Genomic DNA, 26427 nt, shown 5'->3' with positions numbered 1-26427 from the left:
TTCTGAGGAAAAGGGACTTTCTGAGGAAAAGGAACATTTCTTTTTTGTCTTTATATTCTCTAGCATAATATCTAGCACATGATATTTGCTCAGCAAATATTTTTGAATGAAAAATGCATATATGAGATATATATTAGTCAGGATAGGAGAGGATGTGCTATAATAACAAACACATACTAAGTTTATTTCTCACTTAATAGAAATGTCTAACATAGGTCAGAAGAAGGCTCTGCCTGCTTAACTCAAAGATGCAATCTGACCAGACTCTACCACCTTATGATGCTGCATTTTCTAACAGGTCTAGCAGGTGGACTCCTAGATTGACAAGGAAGGAGAAAAAAATGCTGGAGGAGTGCACACTGAAAATGAAATTCACTGTAATCAATAATTTCCATTCAGAAATCATTGGCCAGAGAGCTACTCACTTGAGACCTGAAACAGACAATGTCTGTCCTTGGCTTAAATCCCTGATTGGCATGTATTCAATGGCCAGCAACTGTGACTTTTCTTCAATGACTTCCATTTGGGTTACTGGAGCCCCTTTGCACCAAGAGCCAGAAATGCCTGGTGCATACTTTCAAGTGGCTGCTGAATTTTTTATTTATTTATTTATTTATTTATTTTTTTTTTGAGACTAGGTCTCACTCTGTCACCCAGGCTGAGTGCAGTGGTGTGTTCACAGCTCACTGCAGCTTCGACCTCCCAGGCTCAAGTGATTTCAGCCTCCCATTTCAGCCTCCCAAGGAGTTGGGACTACAGGTGTGCACCATTATGCTTAGCTAATTTTTTAGAGAGATGGGCTCTCACTATGTTGCCCAAGCTGGTCTCGAACTTTTAGGCTCAAGAGATTTGACTGCCTCAGCCTCCCAAAGTGCTGGGATTATAGGCGTGAGCCATAGCACCTGGCTGTGGCTATTGATTAGAGGCTGTTTTGTACAGGAATATTAGCTCAGCTCCCTTGCTTCAGGTTGGGGCAACCCTGAGAAATTGCTTGCCCTCCAAAATTCTCCTGTGGGATCTTCCTAAAGCTTACCCTGTGTGGGACTTCTGCCTTTCTTGGCTTTATTTCATTCTCTGTCTTGCTTCTATCACATCCTTACACTCTTCCTTGAGAATATTTCCTTAATATATCATTTGCATATACATTCTTGTCTTACAGATTGGATCTGGGAAACTTGACCTAAGACAATGTCACCTAACTAAAAGGTGGGCAGGGAAGTTTAATGCATCACGTTTCCAGAAAGAAAGAACTGATGTAGGTGAGCGCTCTGATGTCTGCCACAGCATAATGAAAGGCAATTTGGTTATTAAAGAAAGCTAGTTAATTCTAGCCATGGGGACTGGACACAGGAAAGGAAAGGCAGGATTGCATGGGAAAAGCATCATTGAGAAGAGTGACTTCACTGCAAGTAAAACACTGAGGAAACCAAGCTAGTGGTCCAAAATGCAAAGTTGAAAGAAGTCCTGCTCTTGGTCCTAACAGGAGTCATTATTTCAGAAGAACCAATTGTGCAGTAATTATTAGAGATGACAGGTAATGCAAGGGGTCCATGTCATATCAGAGTATAAATATGTACAAGGAAGCAAAAGTACCAGAAGAAGTCAATTTGATGGCATTCTTGTTCTGGGTTATTATTTTAAAGCAGGTCCTTAGTTAACAACTAATAGTATGGAGAATTCTAGAATAGGATGTGGCCTTTGGTGGGAAAATGGTAGTAAATTCTATGCAGGGCCTCTGGGTATTGGAGAAACAGACTAGAGACTCTAATTTTGGTGGAGTACTAGTAGGGAAGAAAAGGCATAATCCTAGTTCAATGAGGTGGGCAGCACTGAGAGGGGTAGAGGTAAGCTGCACTTGATGGACACAGTTTTGCCCAAATCTCACAGATGGTCTGGGTACTGGTCCTGTAGCTGCAAGGTTCATCCCAGATGCCCCTGGCTGATTTTTCTTGCTCTGGTGAGGAAACGCTCAGCTTCCATTGGATAAAAATCCCTTTGGCAATAAGAGCTGCAAAGTAAAATATTTTCTCTTAATGCTTCTAGATTTTGAGTCATAGTTAGAAAGGATTTCTCTATGTTCATGTTTTATTTTTTTATTTTTAACCACACAGATAGAACTTTTCAATGTAATCTGCTGGTTCTACACTTTATAGTTTATTTTATTTACCACTGACCAATGATCACATGTGAGTGACTTTGCCATGACCTATAACCAGTGCTTGATGATTGTAAAACACCCACCAGCGGGTGGAGCAAATTCCTCCCTGCCCAAGATGATGCTTTCAGGAGCTTTCTGGGCACAAAACGCTTCTCAGTGGACAATTTTTAAAACACACATATAGAGCCATGTGGATCCCCTATTTGCATTGTCACTAAGGGAAAAAAAATAAGATATAACCTCAAAATCAGTGAAGAGATGGGGGTTCTCAGGAAGGATTTTGACCTGTTATTTCTGAGGAATAGCAGAAATTTATGAAAATTCTGATTTTTCCTACAACCATATGATGGTATCATGCCTACCTCTTGCTTCCTGAACATGGAGGCCACAGTCACCAACTGAGAAGCCACAGTTTCTGACTCTGTCAGCCTCTTAACGATGTGCTGGGATAGGGGGAGCTGGAGATGTCCTCAGCAGAACTTCTGTGTCCCCTCTCAGTGGTAACTCCTGTCCCTGCTCAAGTGTTCCGCCCTCACCCAGAGTTGTCTTTTCCCTTCAAAAAGCGGGATGCGTGCAGCCATGGCTGAGTTGAGGCTGTCCACACCAGGTGCAACAGGGATCAGCAGCCTGTTGCCCCCAGGGCTCTCGGCCAACTACAGAGAATCCAGGTTCATGCCGTAGGTCTCGCTGCCAACCACTGTAGCTGCTGGTGCCTCTGTCCAGTCGAAGCCATAACTCTGAACCTCAATAACAGGTAGCAAACCTTTACTGGCTCCAGTTTCTAGACCTTCCTTTTCTTCGTACTTGTGAAACCAGGAATAGCCAGTCACACACCCAGCCATAGTCACTGTCTTTATTAGACATCTGAGCCTCAGCATAAAGGCTTCAGTTGTCAGCCAAACAGACCTGGGTGTCAGGGGGCAGGTAATTTGCCACTGTTTTTGTTTTCAGACTACTGATAATGGGCACCTGGAAAAGTACACCCATAACCACCCGTAGCACTTTGGGCTCCTAGGCATCCACACATTTCAAAATGACTAACACTTTGCTGCAGCCTGCCCCAGCTGGAGATCTCAGAATTGTCCCCAGATTCCCAGGGTCACAGAGATTGTCACAAATCAATAACAAAGGCAGTGAGTGCTAAAGCTGAGTCTTTGGATATGTCATGTTAACATGGTCAGGTTTGGCAAAAATCCCCATTATTCTTGTGGCATTACTAGGTTGGACCAATCCCTCATGTCCTCGAATTTCATCTTAATGAGGCTGACACCCTTCGGCTTATCGATGAGCAGCTTCTTTATGTATTATAGATGGCTAGAGAAGAAAACTTTTGGCACAGCTCCAGCCTTGAGAGCGTCTGTAAGGAACCTGCGACCTTTCAGCAGTATCTTCTCTTGCTTTTCCCAAAATGGCCTGTACTTAACTGTTGTCATTACACTGCAGGTTCTGCGGCATGAGGAATTTGCAGAAGGCTGCAAGGCTGCCTGTAATGGGTATGATACCTTGTTTCTTAAACTCTTCTTTAGGCTCTGAATACATCTATGAATATAAGCTGTTAATTTACATGATCAGGGTGAGAGAGACCACCCAGGGAAACATGTGGCCTTCTATCTTGTAGCTTATCTGCATCAGGTTTCTCCATCCACAGAGTGGGTATGATGACAATGTATCTTCCTCACTGAGTTTTGAGCAACTTTTCGTTGAGATCACCTATATACAGTGTCTGATATGGGATCATGTACGTAGCAGCACTGACATTCATGTCTGAAATGAACTCATTCATGTTCTCTTCTAGTAATTATATGATTTAATATTTTACATTTGGATACCTGATGTGTTTGGAGAATTCTCTTTTGAATAGATGAAGTATGGACCTAATTTTGTCTTTTTCCAAAATTCTTTTTTTTTTTTTTTGGTCTGAGACAGAGTGTTGCTCTGATGCCCAGGCTAGATAGAGTACAGGGGCATGATCACCATTCACTATAGTCTCAACTTCCAAAGGCCCAAGTAATCCTCTCATTTCAGCCTCCCCAGTAGCTGGGACCACAGGCACATGCCACCAGGTCCAGCTAATTTTTTAAATGTTTTGTATAGATGAGGCCTCACTATTTTGCCCAGGCTGGTCTTGAACTCATGGCCTCAAGTGATCCTCCTGTCTCAGCCTCCCAAAGTCCTGGGGCATGAGCCACTGCACCTGGCTCCAAAATTCTAATATGTGAATACGATTTTTGTTAAAGACTATCATTTCCCCTCCGTGATACAAACTTCCACATCTATCATTTACTAACTTTCTTATGTGCTTGGATCTATTTCTGTACCTGGTATTCTTTTTTATTGGTCTCTCTATTCCTGCATCCACACTCTACTTTTTTAATTATAGAGGCTTTAAAGTATGTTTTATGTCATGTAAGTCTACTTTTCACTCATTAGTTTTTTTTTTTTTTTTTTTGAGACTGAGTCTTGCTCTGTCACCCAGGCTGGAGTGCAATGACACGATTTCAGCTCACTACAACCTCCACCTCCCAGGTTCAAGTGATTCTCCAGCCTCAGCCTACTGAGTAGCTCGGATTACAGGAGTGTGCCACCAAGCCCAGCTAATTTTTGTATTTTTTTAGTAGAGATGGGGTTTTGCCATGTCAGCTAGGCTGGTCTTGAACTCCCGACCTCAGGTGATCTGCCCACTTCAGTCTCCCAGAGTGTTAGGATTACAGGTGTGAGCCACTGTGCCCGGCCAGCTTTTATTTCCTCTTCTTCTTCTTTTTTTTGGTGATGGAGTCTCATTCTGTCACTGAGGCTGGAGCGCAGTGGCGTGATCTTGGCTCACTGCAACCTCTACCTCCTGGGTTCAAGCAATTCTCTTGCCTCAGCCTCCCAAGTATCTGGGACTACAGGCGCATGCCACCACAGCAGGCTAATTTTTTGTGTTTTAGTAGAGATGGGGTTTCACCGTGTTGCCCAGGCTGGTCTCAAACTCCTGAGCTCAGGCAATCTGCCCACCTTGGCCTCCCAAAGTGCTAGGATTATAGCCGTGAGCCACTGCGCCTGGCCTGGCCTAGCTTTTCTTTATTTGGAGTTTCCCTATGTATTCTTGCATGTTTACTTTTCCACATGAATCTTAGCATTAATCTATCTTCATCAAATAACAACAACAACTTCAGAGTATCTTTATTGGGATCACATTTAATTTATATATTAAATTAAAGGGAATTTACATCTTTATAATATCGAGTTTTCTTTCCCAAAGAGAAAGGATGTATTTCCATTACTTCAGGCCTACTTTCTGAATTTGAGTATTTTAAGGTTTTTCTTACATAGGTTTTGCACAGTTTTTGTTGATTTATTTCTAAATATTTCTTTCTGCCCTTATTTTAAACATTTGCTTCTTTAATTATATATTTTTAATATCTGCTACCTTATTAAATGTTTTTTCTTACTTGTGTTAGTCTTAGCATTGATTATCTTCTGTGTTTTCGGTATACCAGTGTATCATATGTCATTACATACAGTTTTACTCTGTTTTCTAATTTTTTTATTTTTATTTTTAGTTTTTAAGAAATAGGATCTTCCTGTGTTTTTCAGCCTGGCCTCAAACTCCTGGGCTCAAGCCCTCCTCCCACCTCAGCCTCCCAAGTAGCTAGGACTTCAGTTGCCAGGTATGCACTACTGCACTGGGTTCTTTCTTTTCAAATTCTTACAATGCTGCTTATTTTCCCTTGTATGATTTCACCAGCTAATAGCTTTGGTCTAAGTTTAGTAGTAGTGGAGCTGATAGGTATCCTTACCTTGTTCCTGACTTTGGCGGGCATGTTTCCATCATGTCTCTATATATCCATCATGCCATAGCATGTATATCAATTTGTACAGCTTTTAAAACATATCTAGCCCTATGTGCAGAGTGGGGCCCGAGAATTTGTTTTCTAAAAAGCTTCAGAGCTGATTCTAATGTAAACTCTCAAGAATGTATTCTATAACAATATAAGGTATAAATAAGTAAAATAATCAACTGTGCAAAGATTTATTTAGTTACATTTTGTATAGGATCTGGAGATACAAAGATAGGCTCTTTACTTTGAGAAGCTCGATGTAGTAAAGACATACAAAATAATGATTGCATACAATATAATTATTACAGAATAGAAAGTGTTTCATCACTAGCATATTTGCCAAAACTTACTCTCTAGAGAGTTCACAAAAAAATTTACTTTTAAGTTTTATAAAACTGTGTCCTATAAAACTATTTATTAGTCTCTGGTTTTTAAAATAATTCAAAATTGGCATTCATCAACAGTTACTGCCTAAAAATTATGATTCTAAATTTTCTGCTGTGTCCTCTCTTTGCGACATGTGTTACTTTCAAACTGTAACTGCATCAATTACGGCAAGCAGTCACATTCATTTTGGGGTTTTCATAATTATTTTATAATCAAAGTTCAATCAGTTGTCTATTAAACAAAGTTATGCAAATAAAAATTCTGAAAGTAAAAGAATTATCTTACTTTTGTTAAAGGACTTATACTAATACTTTAGATGTTTTGTACCTACCACAAACCTACTCTGAGACCCATCTTTTTCCTCAGTGCCTATTGACTTCTGTTCTTTTTAATTTCTCAGCAGGTTTCACATTTGGAAGAGGGTAGAAAAAGTGGTCCTCATGTTTGGGATGGGGGTAGACATTTTGAAAAAAGAGGTGATAGGATTTTTAACCTAAAATGGGCTATAGAATTTTAAAAATCAAACATAGTAGGGTAAACTTTTGGCCTCCTTTGTACTTCAGCTTACACTGGTGCAGCATTTGGGTCTCATTCTCTTGCCTTGCAGGCTCTTTTTCTGCCTGTTGGGTCTGATGTACCTTTAGTTTAGGAGTTACCTGTGAATCAGAAAAGGTAGAGGTGTCATTATAAGGTATGAGGAGAGAAAGCACAAAAGTGGATGCTTAGGATTAATTTTAGATGCTGTATTTCCAGAGAGACTAGTAGAGAAGATTTCAGATTTTTTTTTTTTTTTTTTTTGGTCATGTGCTGACCCTGATTTATTAAAATAGAATAGAAGAAGGGACACAGGGCAGATGCTCTTTTCAGAAACAACGGTTATTTATTTGGCTAGGTTAGTATTTTGCAGGAACATAAGCTTGTAATTGAGAAATAGGTAGAAGTAACTCGGTAGAGGACAATCTATCAAGCCTCTGGCAGAAATCTTGTCAGCTATGAAAGATGTCACATTATTGTCCATGTTCTTGAAGTGGCAATATTAGTGGCCAGGTTTATTGGTGTTTTACATTTACTTTCAGTTTTTTATATGTGAGGGGAAAGCTTGTGCAGATATCTAAGTAGCATGTATGAAGTAGAAAATGGTTTTCGGTCATTACTTTTCTAAAATATAACATTAACTTCCTAAGCATTTGGAATGCTGTTCATAATTTCTTTTTTTGGCAGTTTTTCTACACTTCATGGAGTAAGTGTATTAAGCATATCAATGAACTGTGTATATCATCTGTTTGCAATTTCCTTTCTGGCAGTATAAGGGTGAAAACCTTCTAACTCGGTATTAGTATTATCCATGGGTGAGAGTGTGGTGTTTTATATACTCCTTAGTATCTATAAAGTCTTTGGTGTGAGGAATGAGGAATTGCCACATGGGTCTGTTGGTTATTTATTTTGTGTTTTAAAACTCTATCTGCATGTCACATAAAATAACAACTTAAATAGTGCCAAACTGTGTCACGGCATGGTTTAGTTCGGGACCAGTTACTACTTTTGACATCAGGGTAAGGTATCTTATGGAGGTAATAAAGAATTTCAGTAAGTAGATAATAAAGAATAATAAGTCACATATTTCTTGTCTCAAACCAGATTTCTTTGCATCTAACTTTTTCTTCTCGGAGCTGAACACAACACCTAAAACCATGTTAATTTGCAGTTCTATTGTAATGAATTCTCATGAAAATCTGAGTTCTGTCATCAGGAACATCCAGGGGTGAATTCATTAATCTTGTACCCAAACCTTTCTTTTAGACACACCCACACACATACACACATTCATGTAAAGGATGGTAAAATATTGTTTCAGTTCAGTGAACAAGGACTTAATAGCTTTCTGTGTCAAGCTTATATATCAACCTATCTGTGCATATGTTTGAATTAATATTATTGCAAATAGCATAAGAGGTATTCATGAAGATGTAGATTCCAAGAATATGAGCTAGCCTTAAAGGTCAGACTAGCCCAACTACCCATTTAATAGGTATAAACTACTGCAGACTTAGAACTAAGGATAGAATTTCTTTCTGTGTATTAATCATTCTCAACTAACAACTTAATGGTTTGTATGATTTAGAGAAGCAACACTAAATTTCAACTAAGTGCACAAATTTAAATCTTGTAAAATTCTTCTTAAAATGGTCCAGTTGGCCAGGCGTGGTGGCTTACGCCTGTAATCTCAGCACTTTGAGAGGCCGAGGTGGGTGGATCACCTGAGGTAGGGAGTTCGAGACCAGCCTGAACAACATGGTGAAACCCTGTCTCTACTAAAAATACAAAATTAGCTGGGCATTGTGGTGTATGCCTGTGGTCCCAGCTACTCGGAAGGCTGAGGCAGGAGAATCGCTTGAATCCAGCAGGTGGAGGCTGTGGTGAGCCGAGATCATGCCATTGTGCTCCAGCCTGGGCAACAAGAGTGAAACTCCGTCTAAAAAAAAAAAAAAAAAAAAAAAGGCCAGCTAATTTCATAGCTTTAGCTCTTAAATTCTCATTACTAGACTTATCCATTAATCTGATATTTTAGTCTGTTTGTATTCTTCTGTAAGCCTTAAACATTGTGTATTTACTTCAACTTTGACAGGATATTTATAATGTTGTCTATTGGCTCCGGTGAGAAAGTGTTTTTATTTTTTATAAAGTTAAATATACTGCATTTTAATTTTCAATTAAGATTTATTTTCAAAGAACTCACTATATTACTTTATTGTGTGCATTACATTTTAAAGAAGATTTAAATAATTTCTTTTTAGTGCCATAGATAAAATCAATCAAAACTCTCACAGAGGCTGACAAAATATTGCTTCAGTTAGGCGAGCAGAACCTGCACAGCCTTCTGTGTCATGCTTATTCAAGCAATAAATTACTTTCTTAGACAAAAATCATCCTCTGAAATTGCTTTAGCTGTTTCTGAAGTAAAGGTATTGAATGCATAGTATTGGGAACACTTTATTTTGCTTTTACCAAATGCAATTATTTTTCACTTGATAGCTAATATCACAAGAGAAAAAGATAGGTTTCTTATATTTTACTGTTTTCTCATTCACAATAAGTCTAGTTTTAATTTGCCCCCAACAAAGGTTCTTCCCACCCTATAACTTAATTTCATTGTCCTCTTAACCCAGAAGTCTTTGTAAAAGTAATCTTAAAACATCTGAGAAATAGTTACCAAATTTGAGTTTAATGCCTGATGTCATTTCCTTGAAAGTTATTTCTAAAGATAGATAAAAGTCATTTTTTGAAGTTTTGATAAAATACAGATACTGACTCCATATTCACTGTTCATCCTTCTTGAAATTTCATAAATCAAGTGAATAACAAGTGCCTTTCATTTTAGTCTCTCCTGAGAAATATGCTAACAATATCACACATATACAAATAGGTTACTATGTGAAGAAAGTAACAAGGAAGAAATCAAATGAAAATTAAGTGCCTTTGGGACTTAAAACTCCTAGGAAGCTTTGAAATCTAGGTCAAAAACATCAAAGACTGACTCAAATTCATGCTCAGGTGAATGTAACCACCACTTGATTTGTGTGATACATACTGAACAAATTCTGACATACAAAGCTATGTATTTAGCTTATTTTGACTCACGTTAACTTTAGTCAGCTTTTGTGGGCATATATTCTTTTTTCAAATCTGAGGAAAGCCAGGAACCCTATTCCCAGAGGGTAAAAATGCACCTAAACAGAAACACACAAATCTTGCATAGAATTTCAGGAAGTTTGCAAACGCAATGAAGCCTGCCCACTAAATACACAGGGATTTTTATGAGTCAGGACACTATTGTTGCAAATAAGAGAAAGTCAACTCAAATTATCTTAAGGCAAATATCAATATATTGCCCATATAGCTGGGAAAATAGTAGAATAACTCAATGGCTGCAAGAAGTAATGCCCACAAGAACTGAGTCTGGAGAGTCAGCATTACCAGGATGTACTCTATCCGCTGTTCACTACTGTGGGAATTACCTCTCTTGGCACAGTAATCTCATTTTCTCCTGCTGCAGAGATACCTTCTTCACATGGTGGAGAACTTAACCTGCCAGAAGATCCAGCTTAACCACCCTAGGAAGAAGTTCCCCTGAGAATCTATGTATCAAACCCAGAGACAAATTCTCTGTTTGATTAGGACACTTGATAATCCACTAATCACTGTTGCTCAAATTAATCAAGTCTGAGTTCCATAGTCTCTTCTGTGGCAGGAAGGCAAGAGAGGCGAAGTTTGTAACTAGAAGAAAGAGAATGGAATACCTGAAATACTATAACCAATATCCACAGCTTCCCGTATCAAGTATCTAAGACAACAGAGATAATGGTGAGAAATTACCTTTCTCAACTTTTTTCTGACAACTATTTCAAGTTTCAGCCAAACAAATGTGAGAATGTCAAAGAAGGAAATGAGCTGGCAATTAATGGATAAACTAAGGCAGTGTGAAAGGGGTAAAAGAGTGTCAGTGCTGTGCTGATAAATTTGCTCTCTAGGAAAGAAAATACACACATGTATATATTTTTGAAATATACCTTACTAACATGAAGAATAAATGGCACACAATTATTAAAAATGATATAATATTCATGTTATGATTTTCATATAGCCAATTAAACCTCTTCTAATGCTTTTTCTGACTTTTGCTGAATTCCTGTATCCTCCCTAAATTATGGTTGCAATTAATAAAAAGTGTTCCATAAACATGAGTGTTGGCTGATATTTTCTTTTTTGTTAGCAAGCAAATGTCAGAACTTCATTCATTTGTCAATGAACAACTTCATGTGAGCAAATTCTTCGCTAAATTGGATAATTAAGTTTTTGAATACAGGTATACCTTGGAGATATTGTGGGTTCAGTTCCAGACCACAGCAATAGAGCAAATATCTCAATAAAGCAAGTCACAAAAATTTTTTGGCTTTCTAGTGCATATAGAAGTTATGTTTATATAAAACTGTAATCTATTAAGTGTGCAATAGCATTATATCTAAAAAATACACATAATTTAATTTAAAAGTATTTTGCTGCTAAAAATTGCTAACAATCATCTGAGCCTTCAGCCAGTGGTAATCTTTTTGCTGGTGGAGGGTCTTGCCTCAAGGTTGATGGCTGCTGACTGATCAGGCTAGCAGTTGCTGAAGGTTGGGGTAGCTGTAGCAATTTCTGAAAATAAGATAACAATGAAGTTTGCTGCACTGATTGACTCTTCTTTTCATGAAAGATTTCTGTGCAGCATGCAATGTTGTTTGATACTATTTGGCCCACAATAGAACATCTTTCAAAATTGGAATCCTCTCCAACTCGGCTGCTGCTTTATCAACTAATAATATATTATTACATTAATAATAATATTATGTAATATTCTAAATCCTTTGTTGTGATTTCAACAATGTTCACAGCATCTTCACTAGGAGTACATTCCATCTCAAGAAGGCATTTCTTTGGTCATCCATAAGAAGCCATTCCTCATCCACTCAAGTTTGATGATGAGATTGCAGCAATTCAGTCACATCTCCAGACTATATTTCTAATTCTAGTTCTCTTGCTATGTCTTCCACATTTAAAATAACTTCTTCCGCTGGAGTCTTGAACCTCTGTAAGTCATTTATGAGTGTTGGAATCCAGTTCTTCCAAACTCCTACATAAATATTGATAGTTTGGCCTCCTCCCATGAACCACAAATATTTTTAATGACACCTAGCAGGGTGAAACCTTTCCAAAAATTTTCAATTTACTTTGCTCAGATCCATGAGAGAAATCACTAATCTATGGCAGCTACAGCCTTATGAAATGCATTTCTTAAACACTAAGACTTGAAAGTTGAAACAACTCCTTGATTCATGGGCTGCAGAACAGATGTTGGGTTAGCAGGCATGAAAACAACATTTCTCTCCCATACATCTCCATCAGAGCTCTTGGGTGATCAGGTCCATTGTTAATAAGCAGTAATATTTTCAAAGGAATCCCTCTTTCTGAGCAGTAGGTCTCCACTGTGGGCTTAAAATATTCAGTAAACTATGTTGTAAACAGATGTGCTGTTACCCAGGATTTGTTGTTCCATTTCTAGAGCACAGGCAGAGTAGATTTAGTATAATTCTTAAGGGCCTTGGGATTTTCAGAATGACAAATGAGCATGGGTTTCAACTTAAACTCACCAGTTGCATTAGCCTCTAATGAGAGAGTCAGCCTGTCCTTCGAAGCTCTGAAGCCAGGCATTTTCTTCTCTTCTCTAGCTGTAAATATCCTGGATGACATCTTCTGCCAATAGAAAGCTGTTTCATCTACATTGCAAATATATTGTTTAAGATAGCCACTTTCATCAATGATCTTGGCTAGATCTTCTGGATAACCTGCTGCAGCTTCTACATCAGCCCTTGTAGCTTCACCTTGTACTTTCATGTTATAGAGATAGCTTCTTTCTTTAAACCCCCTGAACCAACCTCTGCTAGCTTCAACCCTTTCTTCTGCAGTTTCTTTACTTCTCTCAACCTTGATAGAATTGAAGAGAGTTAGGGCCTTACTATGCATTAGGCTTTGGCTTAAGAGAATGTTGTAGCTGGGTTGATCTATCCAGACCACTCAAACTTTCTCCATATTAGTAATATGGCAGTTCCACTTTCATATCTTTTATGTGTTCAATGCAGTAGCACTTTAAATTTCCTTCAAGACCTTTTCTTTGTATCCACAACTGGGCTAACTGTTGGTGCTAGAGGCCTAGCTTTCAGCCTATCTTGGCTTTTGACATGCATTCCTCACTAAGCTTAATCACTTCTAGCTTTTGATTGAAAGAGACATCTGACTCTTCATTTCACTTGAATATTTAGAGGCCATTATAGTGTTATTAGTTGGTCTAATTTCAATATTCTTGTGTCTCAGGGGATTAAGTGGTCTGAAGAAAGGAAGAGACAGTGAGAAAGACCAGTCAGTGGAACAGTCAGAACACAACATTATTGATTAAATTTGCAGTCTTATATGGATATGGTACATATTGCCCCTCCAAAATTACAATATTGACATCAAAAATCACTGATCACAGACCATCATAACAGATATAATAATAATGAAAAAGTTTGAAATGTGAGAATTACCAAAATGTGAAAATGAAACATGAAGTGAGCACATGTTGGAAAAATGGTGCTGACAAACTTGCCTGATGCAGGGTTGCCACAAACATTCAATTTGTAAAAACCACAATATCTGCAAATTGCAATAAAACAAACTACATATACACAAAAAGGCTGTGCCTATACTTGAAAGATAGTTCTTTGTTTGTGCTATACATCATGTACAGCTAGTCATGACACCTTTATGTGTGTGTTTTCTTTTTTTGAGACAGGGTTTCACTTTGTAGCCCAGGCTGGGGTGCAGTGGCATGATCATGGCTCACTGCAACCTTGAACTCCTGGACTCAGGTGATCCGCCTGCCTCAGCCTCCCAAGTAGGTGCCTCCTCCACACATGTGTCACCATGCCTGGCTATTTTCTATTTTATTTTTGTAGAAACAGGATCTCACTATGTTGCCCAGGCTGGTCTCAAACTCCTGGCCTCAAGCAATCCTCCTGCCTTAGCCTCCCAAAGTGCTGTGATTACAGGCGTGAGCCACCACGTCTGGCCTACTATTCATTATTAACATTTTCTCTTGGTCTTAACTCTAAAAAACCAGCAAAGCAATAATTCAAGCCTTAATTTGTCATTTGGCTATTTCTGTTGTGTACATTCTCCCACTATAGCTGGTTTTAAGCTATCGACAGGACATTTCTGAACACAAAGATGTGCACTAGTAGCAATTTCTGAAAATAAGATAACAATGAAGTTTGCTGCACTGATTGACTCTTCTTTTCATGAAAGATTTCTGTGCAGCATGCAATGTTGTTTGATACTACTTGGCCCACAATAGAACATCTTTCAAAATCGGAATCCTCTCCAACTACTCTCTTAGTTTCCAGTTTTACCACATCCTTGGATTATATTAGCTATTGGAACTCTCTGGAGAGTTTCTCAGGATGTTCCCTGTTTCTGGTCTGTAACTCTCTTATTCATCCTTATTGCTATTCATCGCTTCCTTGGTTTTCTTTTCTGTGTAACCTGGTTGGAGTAGGGTATTTTTTTTTTTTCTTTTTTAGACGGAGTTTTGCTCTTGTTGTCCAGGCTGGAATGCAACGGCGTGACCTCGGCTCACTGTAACCTCCGCCTCTCGGATTCAAGCAATTCTCCTGCCTCAGCCTCACAAGTAGCTGGGATTACAAGTGTGTGCTAATTTTGTATTTTTTTTTAGTAGAGACAGGGTTTCACCATGTTGGTCAGGCTGGTCTTGAACTCCTGACCTGAAGTGATCTACCCACCTCGGCCTCCCAAAGTGCTGGGATTACAGGTGTGAGCCACCACGCCCGGCCAGAGCAGGGTTTTGAGGTCACCCTTTTGACCCAGAAATCTTAATCTCTGTGTGTGTGTGTGTGTATGTATGTGTGTGTAGTCTAATCTATAACACCTACGACATGATTTATTAAGGCCATAGTCCTTAGAGGATTGTATATCAATTGGAGATCTACTTAAGTAATATCACTTAATTAAAACAGTCCCCTGATCCTGAGGGGTGGGGGGAAAAAGAGGGCAAGCATTCCTTAGGTTAGAAACTTTCTATTCTCAGAAAGTAGAGTTAGAGGGTATTTTATTCAGGGCATATATTGCCAGCTGCTGTAACCACCACCCATAATAATAAAAGAATTTGTCACTCATGCAAAGTCCAAAGGTATTTTTTTCCTGATCTAGTAGATGGGTTCTCCTGTGTAGTTCCTTCCAGTTTGAGTTTCTTTTATCTCAATCTGTAGCATCCAAGGTCACCTTGGAAGATGGATAGAGGGGAGGATTGCTACACTCCTTTGATTTAAGCTAGTTAGACCACCCTAACTAGATAGGTAGAGCATGTAATCTCTTTCAATATCAATGAGGAAAATGAAATGATGAGGTGAACACATAGCATCGTCATGCTACAGATAGATTTAGAGAGCTATTATGAAATATTGCCTCCTCCCCATAAACCAATGACTCACAGATTAACAACTTTACCCTAAAGACAAACATGAAATTTAGAAACTCAATTATATTTTCACAGTGTAGAGTTTCAGCATTACCACATTTTTTGGCATAACCATAAAGTTCAATGAATTACTCAGAACAGACATGACTTTAAACAAGGTAAAAGCTCTTGTTTATGAAATCAACAATCTTTTATATAGTACTACAACACAATTAAAATCATAATAATATATAACTTAATTTTAGGGCAATAAAGTACATTAAAAAGTAATTCTGTAATTCCTATGTAAGGTTGGGATAGCCAGAAGAACTACTGTTTTTCCATGCAGTTTTAAGCACAGTATATACCAAAGTAATATTTTGTAATATTTTGTCTGTGATATTTCTCCCATCAGTTTCCTGTGGTAAATAGAGCAAAGAGTAATATATAAAGATTAAGAAAAAAATGGCTTGTATTTTAATTATATGATCAAAAGATTTAAAGAAAAAGCCAGATCTCATCTATTTTTCTTCCCTTTTTTTTGAGGCTAAATTACATTAGGCAAAAATGTAAAGGGTTTAAATATCTTCTGTGCACCTTCTAACCACTAGATGTTGAGCGATAATTGATGTTCCTGATATGAATTCCATAACCTTATGATCTCTAAATTTGAATAGTTAGCCCATTTAAGATTTAATGAATAAAATAATATGTAAACAAATGAGCATATTCTATGATTCTATAGACGGATTATCTGGTAAATAGCCAATAGGGTACCTCTACCCAGAAGGCAGACATCTCACTTAAAGAAACACAGCTAAAAACATGGATTCCTTCATTCATCCTTCTGCCACTCCTACCAATAAAAACAAACACATCCCATTCAAAGCAGAACATTTAGCTCTCTGTTAGCAACAGCAAGAACACTTCCCCAGCAACAGGAAAACTCGAAAAGGACATCTATTTTTAAAAATAAAATGTGAAGCCCTCAGCATTTTGCTGATTTAGTGAACAAGACAGAATACAAATCTTATCCATCCAGATTAGGTGAACATTCCATAGATTTCAAGAATAAATAGCCTGATTTTATATGCCTTTTATTTGATAATTTGATTTGTTTTTATACACCAGAACTTTTCTTGACATTTTTGCTGATTTTTCTGTTCATTTGCACATATGGCCATTATAAGGTAGGAGGTGTCTCATTTTAAATAGAAAGGTGGTAATTCGAGGAGTTCATTACCATACGCAAAATAGTTCACAGCAGTCTGTGCCACTGCTTGGTAGCAAGGTTTTTGTAAAAAGGTGATGATGCATATATTTGTTGAAGGAAAGTGATAAGAAAATGAACTGCAACTTACTTTCACTAAGTATAACAGTTTTAACACAAAAAGAAACCTTACGAAGCATTTGATCTTGAGCCACAAGGCATTGTCCAATGATTACAATAACAACTCACCATATTAATGTAGACAGTATATTCGTGTTACTCTAATTATATGTTTCAATGTCATTACTTTACAGAAAAGGAAACTGAAGCTCAACAAATGGTGATCTTTCATTTCCAAGGTTTAATTTCATTTAATAGCAAAGGCAAGGCCACAGTGCAAATCTTTCCAGACTTTTATTCTTTTTATTCCACAGCCAATATTGTGGGGCATGTGTGTAACATCTCTTCTATCTAATTGTATGTACATTTATTATAAATAGTTTTCAATTTAAAATTTTCATTCAAAACAAAAAGATCACCATATATGCAAAGGTGAAGGCATGCCAAATTAACTGTGCAAATTAACATATTATCATTTAAAAACAACAGTAATTCTTAGAATAATTTTTTTACCTTAGTTGTTAAAATAATAAAACAGGAAGCAATATAATGAAAGCCTTTGATTTCACCCTTCTTCTGTAAAAATGAAACTAGCTGAGGTAAGCCTTAAATATAGGCATGTATTAAGCTTCATCTATGAGTACTGATTCCTTTTCTCATTTCCTCCTTCGGCTAAAGGCAAAAACAGGAGTTCAAGGACCCACCACAACATTTACGATTCACATAAAAAATGAAGGACAAAGATGGTTGAAAATTTTTAGTTCTTAAAGTTAGCTCAATTAATATACTTGATACAGTATACACATAATTTTGTATCATACAACTTCACATAACATATATACGTACGTACAGATAAGCTTACACATATATACAGTTATGTATAAATGTATCTTTTTTTCTTTAAATATTGGCTCTTCTACTAGCTGTGTAAACTTCAGCAAAAAATTTTAACTCTCTGAGCCTCAGTTTACTCATTTGTAAAATGGAAATAATAACAGTTCCTATCTTATAGGATTGCTGTGAAGCACCTAGAACAGCTACTAGTATATGGTAAGACTTTAACAAGTATTAGGTAACTAGGTATTATAGAGAAATCGATTATATATTATTTATCAATATAAATATCTCTGATTCAAGTGAAGTTTATTCAATACAATGATCAGTTGTTTGGGTCTACAGATAAACATATAAAAGCAATTTCGTTATGTACTTCTCTTTTCCTTTATGTTTTAGGGCTATGAAACTATTCTGTATGATACTACAATGGTGGAGACATGACATAATGCATTTGTCAGAACTTGTAGAACTTTGCAGCTCAAAGAGTGAAAATGTATGCAAATTAAAAATCAAATCATTTAGGAGGTAGGCAAATCTCAGGAAAGAATGCTGACTTTGACAAGAGAATTTAAATGTATCACAAACGTATGAAACAATCTCAATGAAAGGGTTGGGAGAAAAGGTGCTGAACTAAGTGACTTTAGGAATGATTGGTCTATAAGGAATTGGTCTATACTGAAGGAACTGCACATAGGCAATGTACTCTAGTTGATAAATTTGTTTCCCATGGGGGTATGGGTTAACAATTCTGAAATTGCTATATATGTATTTTGAAACTGATCAATTAAGTAAATGGATGGTAGATGTTAGGTGTCAGGTTTCTCACTGTCGAAGTAGAAATTACATACAGATAAGCAATCTGTATGTAATTTCTACTGATAATGGATTAGAGTTGGATACCAGTATGAATTCATGTTTAGCTTAATATAAATACAAATGATTACATGCTGAAATATTTATACACAGGTATATATACAAGGGTTAGTATACAAGTAGTTAATTCCTAGCTCTGTCAGCTACCAGGTCTTAAAAGAAATGACACCCAAGCAGCAAATAGCACTTCTTGAGCCTAGATTTTGGTTTCTGACACCATTCTCCAACAAAAGACACCAAGATTTCTGAAACATATGGCTGATTCTAGACCTGGGGCATGACGACCCCAGGGCATCTTATAGTACTAGAAAGTAAGCATGTGCTTAAAAACAAAACTAACCAAACGAAAAACCATACCACATTGATGGGAGTATATTAAAAGGAAATACTAAATTACTAAACCTCTAGTGGCGTCTAAGGGTAGTAAGATCTACTGTAATGATCTTTTTCAAATGTTAAATATAATACATGCAAAATGTCTACCACCAGTGCCTGGCCCATAATAGATACTGAAAAACAGTATCCATAATTAAGAATTAAATGTTTTGAAAGGGCTCTAAATTTTTGTTTTCAAAATGATTGACTGAGGTGTCACTGATGTAGTAATACCTCTTAATTATTTTGTAGACTTTTACAAATTTATAATGTGGTTCTTTCTATTTAGATCTTTGCATTGCAGAGCTAATATTGAAGACATTTGTGTACATTATTATTTTGTTACGGCTGTATTTGTTAGTAAAGCCTCATATTATTTCTGCTTCTGTCTTTCTGTCTTGAGTTGGCTCAAAATTGCCTCAAAAAGTATCACGCAAGAAAAAAGCACATGCTGGGTTAGACTTCAGAGTACTCTTAAATGCTCTGAGATTTCTGCTTACTACTGCCCTATTAAAGCTGTAAAAAGAATGAGGATATCCAACTCTTACCTGTTCTTAGGATGTCTTCTCTGTTGTCAATGCATTATTTCAATACCAATTTGCAGGCTTTGACACCAGTCCTTGTTAATGAGTATATAGTATTTAATGTTCAGTAGAGATGGTAGATGACACTGATAATATTGCATTATGAAGAAACTGGAGTTAATAGAATGCTTTAAGGCATCAAAAGATTAAATGAGATAACTGCTTGCTAGATGCAATTTGCCTAGGAGGTCAAAGGCATACTTTCCCTGTTTCTCAAAAAGCAATTAGAGCCAATTGGTGACAACCTGAACATGTAGAAGAAATTGTTTTTGTTTCAAAATTAAAAAACAGGCAACTTGGATATTCCAAATCTTTGCTTGTAGGTTTAGAAATCACTGGCAGTGGCTTGTTTAAAAACATCTTATACTCGATTTTTGCCTCTTACCTCTTTTTGTCATGCTTTCCTGTGTTAATCAGACAGATTGGACACAGCTGTTGAGGAATCAAACCTTTTGCAGTAATAGTCACAAATGCATCCTCATCACGTGCTTCTTAAGATAGCTTGCTTTGTTTTAATTTCTGATAGCCAAAGAACCAGGCATTTCAGATCACCCTGTCCCACGTTTCCTCTGTAACAACTGATAGGAATAGGATGGTTTTAAGACATTGAATCTGTATCAAATTAGATGCTTTTTTTTTTTTATTAAAGCCAGTTGTGTCTATAAGCATTCTCTTTTCCAACTATATAACTCCTTAATTTCCATAACTCTTATATAGTATACCTTAATCGCTTTGTTGCTTCCCTTACCAGCAAATTAACTTTGACTCATGCCCAAGATGTATTTAAGAAAGTGAAGGAGGTCAGGTGTGGTGGCTCATGCCTGCAATCCCAGCACTTTCAGAGGTCAAAGCCTGAGGATCCTTGAGGCCAGGAGTCCAGAGACTAGTCTGGCAACATAGACCACATCTCTACAAAAATTAAAAAAAATAGAAGAGAAAAAAGGTGAAGGAAAAGGCATAGCTCACAATTTTGTCATAAAGTTTTCTGTAGCATTCTAGTGGAAGTAACAATTGTCACACACTTTTTTGTTTTTGTTTTTTTTTGAGACGGAGTCTCGCTCTCGCCCAGGCTGGAGTGCAGTGGCGCGATCTCAGCTCACTGCAAGCTCCGCCTCCCGGGTTTATGCCATTCTCCTGCCTCAGCCTCCCGAGTAGCTGGGACTACAGGCGCCCGCCACCACGCCCGGCTAATTTTTTGTATTTGTAGTAGAGAGGGGGTTTCACCGTCTTAGCCAGGATGGTCTCGATCTCCTGACCTCGTGATCCGCCCGCCTCGGCCTCCCAAAGTGCTGGGATTACAGGCGTGAGCCACTGCGCCCAGCCTGTCACACACTTTTAACATTCTAGTGGCAGAAGTGATGTTCCTATTAATTGGAAGAGAACACACAATGGCCAATTTTTAAATAATTTAATCTTTCAACACCAAGGATTTTGTTTTTTAAACAGTTTTAATTAGGTCTTTTCCTTTTGGTGTCTTTTAGGCAATCATTCATCCATTCATTTATTCACTTAAGAAATATTTATTGAGCATCTACTCTGTGCCATCTACTATTCCAGTATTTTAGGTACTAAGGAAACATTCAATAAAATGAAAAAAAAAAATCCCCGATCTTGTGGAGCTAACTTTCTAGTGGAGGGAAGGCAATAGAAAATAAAAACAGAAAATGACGGTGTTAGAAGGTAAGCACTATGAAAAAAACAGAAGCAAGGAAGGGAGGATTCTGGGGAAGGGGAAATATTTTAAATGAGATGATTAGGGTAGGCTTCTTTGAAAAAAGATGACTTTTAAGCAAAGATTGGACAGAAGTGGAAGATCTAGCCATGCAGGTATTTGGTGGAAAGATCTTTCCAGATAGAAACTATACACAGTGCAAGGGCCTCAGGGCAAGGAGATGCTTTGGTGTTATAGAAGCAGGGAGCAGGTCTGTGTAGCTGGAACAAAGTGCATAGCAGAAATGAGGTCAGAGGGGTGGAGGTGAGGTAGGACTTGTGAGGCCAGCTAGCATTGAATTTTTAGGTTGCAGAAAAGACTCTGGCTGAGAAAACTAGGAAGCCATTGGAAGAGCTAATACTTTTGGTTTCCTCTTAAGTCTATAGACAAACTTCTGAATGTTAAAGGCATCTTTATGTCACATCACAGATTGGTTCAAACCTTAAGTGTCAACACTTAATTTACTACCTTTAAAATAAGTGAAATGACTTGCTTCTAGTAAAAAGATGTAGTGAATAAAACTGAACACTCAAGCCAGACAACTACATTGCAGTTTTAATTCACTAGCTGGTATCTTAAATATTCATGAGCCTCCTTCTCTGTTTTCTTATTTACAGGTTGGAACACTATCTTTTTCCAGGTTCCTTGTTGTCTCTAGTATCTCTTGGTTTCCTTTGATATCTCAGTCCAGGTAGGATTTCCACGCTAATTTTCTATTCGTGGCATAATCTGTCAATATCAGTAACACATTTTATTGTATTGTAGAGGTCAGAATTTTGCTGGTTTAGCAATGTGGAAATGATGTACAAAATGCAGATTAAAACAAAAAGAAAAACTACTTTGCTTCAATTAGTTGAATTGAGCAAAATCAGTCTTTCTTGAATTTTTTGCATGACTGCTTAAACGAACTGTTTTGTTTCCTTGACACAATAGAGATAATACAAGGTTTGTAATGCCCTTATTGTTTTGAGAATATAAGAGTAATGTATTAAGTAAATTTCATTTAGCACAATAGTACTGTCAAATGGAGGGAAAAGATTCTGGTAAAAGGGAAGAAACTCCTGGCTTTAGTTTTCTAAAAAGCTTTTGTACCTCTTGTAAGAATGACATGGAGGTGTTTTTAATGTCAAATCTGAAAATGTACTTTTCAATTTATTTGGAAACTGGTTTCTAATATAAAACAGGGTAGCACACTTTCCCAGCATGTTCAGGTAAACTACTTTCATCACAATTCAGGTAGAAGTGACTGCCTTTAATTCCGTACATCGCAAACCATCTAGTGGTAGATCTAGAATGGCGTCAGTCTCAGGGACTTCTATGCACATTGACTTCTAGAGTTCAATTCCATTTAAGTTGGGACTATTTACAACGACATTTGCGGAAATTTGCTCACCTTGATATACAAGCATATTGTATTAAGAAACCAGTAAACCTGTGGAGATAGCAGGTAAAACGTAAAGCCTGTTTTACATTTTTTTAGAGGCGTCTTACTTGTAGCATAACTAAACCTTCATTGTTAGGCAGGTGCTGGCCAATCACATCAGCGACAGTCCTAACTCTGCTAGGATCGGGGTAAAGCCGATAAGCCGTATCATATCTACAACCTGTCTCGGACCCCTGTAAAGAACTCACTGAGGATTGGTAGGGACAAAGGAAAGTTCCTGTCAAAGTTTAAGAGAAAAGGGTCGCGTAGGGAGCTGTTTCAAGAAACACGTAAATCCCAGAAGAAAGCCGAACCCCAACTCTTCGGTCGCCGCGGGGCCAGGGAGACGCGAGAGGGAAGTTTTTCTACAGGAAATCTGTCGCCTTGTCCCCGAGACTAGCAGCAGGGCCATCAGTCGGAAGTGTCGGCCTCTCGCATTCTCTCCCCTCCCCAGGGCCAGCCAACGCTAGTGGGCGGCGGAGGATGCGCCGGCCCCAAGGGCGCGCACGTCTGCTCCCAGGAGGTTAGGGCGCTGGGGCCCCTCTGCACTCCCAGTGGTCCCAAGTTGGCCCAGGCACCCTGTCCCGGGGTCCTCCTAGCCACCGCCAAGCCGACTATCAACTCCAAGTCGACTGCCGAGCGCCCGCCTCCGCTTTTCCGCGCGCCAGCGCTATGGAGACGGTCACGAGACGCCGGCAGCCCCTGCGCCTGCCAATGGGAGCGCACGTTGCAGCGAGACGCGGACGTCGCTCTTCCAAGATGGCGGCGCGTCCGTCGCAAGCGACCGGGCCGGGGGGAAGCCAGCGAAGCCGAGTAAAGCCGCCGCCCGGGAGAGGACTGAAGGAGCAGTTGCCGCCGTTGGCAGCGGCCCGAGCAGTTTTCGGTGCTGCTACGGCTGTTGCCATGAGGCGAGGCTAGGGAGGACCTCACTTCCCCGGGGTGTAATAATGCTAACTGAGGTAAGCGGCGACGGTGGCCAGTGTTTACCTGTGAAATGGGGAAGGGGCCGGCGCCAGCCCGTCAGAGAACATCATCTCTCCGGAAGGTGGGCCTGACCCTTCGCCGCGGGCTCCAGGGCCCAGGAGCGGCGGGGATCCTACAAGTGCCCCCAGAGTAGGAGCTGTGCTGACTCAACAGAGTCCCACCACCTCCGGCTGCCCGTGCCTCGCCTTTCGCAGTTGCCACTTGCCACTCGACCCGGCACTGGTCTCCCTCCTGCTGTCACTCCCTTCTAACTCATCGCTCCCTTTTTCTGTCCCCTTATACGCTACTCTGTGGGAGCGTTGGCCTTTCCACATTACTGCTGGTTCTTGTTATCCTGTGGTTTGCCCGAGGTCTCCTTTCTCCGGTCCCTGAGCTCCAGGGCCCTCCGCTTCCGAGCTCGGTCAGCAACCTGGGGTTGTTGCTCGGCCCGACCCGGTTTGTTTCCCACCGCCTACTTTGACTGCTTCATGAAGTGGACTTTTTATCTCAAGCTGCACTTGTATGGCTCAGTTGTGTCATCCCCTCCCCCACACCCATCACCTTTCGCTTAAATGGTGGTCATCACAAAGTTCAGTTTAGCATCTGCTTCCTTGATTTGCGTGTGGCCCCCTTTTACTCTCTATGGAATAGTTTTTTTACTTGGACCTGAAATGGAAGTAGGGCAACTATGACGAACCAATCAGTTTCCCTTTTCTGTGCCTAATGGGCATTGCAAAAAGCCGACTTTTTGAAGAAGTAGAGTTTGCCTTTACTACCAACACTTTAAGGGCAAGAAATAAATTGGTGCAACTAGGTACTTGATCCAGGTTAGCCCAGTTATGTGTTGTAGCATCTGCAGGTGTAGGTGTCACTGAACATAAAATACTGAACCTTGTGATTTGATGAAATACCTTTTTCGAAGCCGTTCACTTTAAGTACTGTGAGGATCCTGAGGTGAGGAACTGACTGGATTGGGCATTTTTATGGGCTGAACTGAGAATAGGAAACAATTTTAGTGGGCAGTGGGAAGTATTCCTACATGGTCCAAAAAGGAAATACAAACATTTGTAGGTAAGTGGCTTTTATTTTGTGAAAAGTGATGATAAAGCACGTACTTGCCTGAAATTTCAAGTCCTTGGAACTTGACTAACTTTGAGGAACTTTATACTTTGCTGTTTGTACTTAATCTAAACATAGAGCCTGGCATATGATAAATACTTAGTGGTTGATTGTAACTTCTACAGAACGTATTTTTAGTTGTTTGAAGTTCACTTTATATTTTTAAATTCTACAGATTTATCGTTCTTGGAGTTAATTTTATTCTTGGAGATTATGGTTATATCGTAAGTTTGTGTTGTGATTAGCAGTAATAGATTAGAAAAAAACCTGTAAGTAGCAGAAGTTTCATTTTTACCTTAAGTGTGATATTTTGATGGGAACAGTTAACCTTATAATAAGTGTTTAGTGTTGTCTCTAATGTGTAATATTATGTGATACAATCTTTTGATTAAACTTGGCTTATGTTAACATGTTTTAGAGTTTTAATATTTTCAAATGAACTACTTCTGTGTCTGCCAGTAAAATGATTTGGAAAGATGGAACTTTCTCAGCTTCTGTATTTTAATGCAATTTTGTGTTTTAGGGAAATATTTTAAACGGTAAATCAATGATAGTATTAAGTAAACTGTACTTTAGTGCTTTTTGTGGGAAAACTGCGCAGCTTATAAGTGACAGAACCAGGATTCCAACCTTGGCAGTTGCTACCTAGCCCATTCTATTAACTTTTCTAGATTGCCTCGCCAAAGTAAGGCCCAGATTAAATTGTACTAAAGTCTTCTCTATAGTTTTCAGTAGTCGTTTATAGATTAGGAAACTGAAGCACAGAGACTCTTGTGCAAGGTCAATTATTAAATATTAGTGACAGTTGAAACTGGAATCTCATCTCCTCTCAGTAGAGAGCTCTGACCATTTTGCTCGGTTGCCTCTCAAGTAGTTTTCAGCTCTCTTGACAGATTTGAAAACATGCTGTTGTACTTCCTTGTCTGAATATTGTGAGTAAACTGAAAATGGTTACTTGAAAAAAACTTTCTGCTTTACTTTAGCTTTTTTTCCTTTTCATTTTTTAAACAAGGCTTCTAAGCCTCGTAAACTAGTATTATTTTGAGATATTTTAGATATAAAATTTCACTCAAAATTGGTTACTAAAAAATTAGTGTGAGACTTCCTTTTAATTGCTTCTGGTAGACATTGCTGATTTAGATCAGCAGATTTTAGGAGATGTGATTTAATTCATGTTAGGTCTCAAAATGTGTAGTGATGAGCTGTGCTATGAAAGATTCTCCTGTCTTTATATTAGTCATGCTCAGCAAGCATTTACTGTGCTCAGAAAGTGGTGAATTGTACTATGTGATTGGATTCTTTACATCTCAACACTGAGGTAGGTGATAGCCCCATTAACCAATGTTAAAACAGGTTGAGAAGGTTAAAGGAGCTTGCTTAAAGTTGTATAAAGAGTGGAGGAGACAGAAATCACATTTAGGTCCTCTTATTCCACATTGTGTGCTTTTTGTGACTCAGTGTGGAATGCATCATTAATTTTCTTTGTAGCTGATAAAATCAGCATACTATTTTTAGTTTTTTTTTAACCAAGGTGAGGATACTAAGTACAGATACATAATGAGAATAGTAATGATAAATGTTCATATGAAACTTTTCAGTTTTGCGTTTTGTCGAAATATGTCTTTGTTTTTTATCTTGCTCTGTTGCCCAGGCTGGAGTGCCATGGCGCGATCTTGGCTCACTGCAACCTGCACCTCCCAGATTCAAGCTATTCTCGTGCCTCAGCCTCCCAAGCAAGTGGGTTACAGGCGTGAGCCACCGTGCCAGGCCAAAAATGTATCTCTAATTGAAACC

At 38.5% G+C, this 26427-nt stretch overlaps 1 protein-coding gene and 1 pseudogene across 1 annotated transcript in view; one reads left to right on the top strand and one right to left on the bottom strand.

Annotated features, from left to right (window-relative positions):
* Nucleotides 1-2652: 2652 nt before the first annotated feature.
* LOC105535004 lies at nt 2653-22394 on the bottom strand (annotated as a pseudogene).
* Nucleotides 22395-23310: 916 nt separating this feature from the next.
* Nucleotides 23311-26427, top strand: part of SNX13 (sorting nexin 13) — a 163995-nt gene continuing 160878 nt past the window's right edge. Inside the window, exon 1 of the mRNA XM_011973960.1 lies at nt 23311-23448. Within this exon, the coding sequence (XP_011829350.1) occupies nt 23311-23448 (138 nt within the window). The remainder of the gene's footprint in view (nt 23449-26427) is intronic.

Source organism: Mandrillus leucophaeus, unplaced genomic scaffold (genome assembly GCF_000951045.1).
Source record: "Mandrillus leucophaeus isolate KB7577 unplaced genomic scaffold, Mleu.le_1.0 Scaffold140, whole genome shotgun sequence".
Lineage (NCBI taxonomy): Eukaryota > Metazoa > Chordata > Mammalia > Primates > Cercopithecidae > Mandrillus > Mandrillus leucophaeus.
The sequence above is the reverse complement of the archived record's forward strand: the minus strand, read 5'-3'. Positions and strand labels throughout refer to the sequence as shown.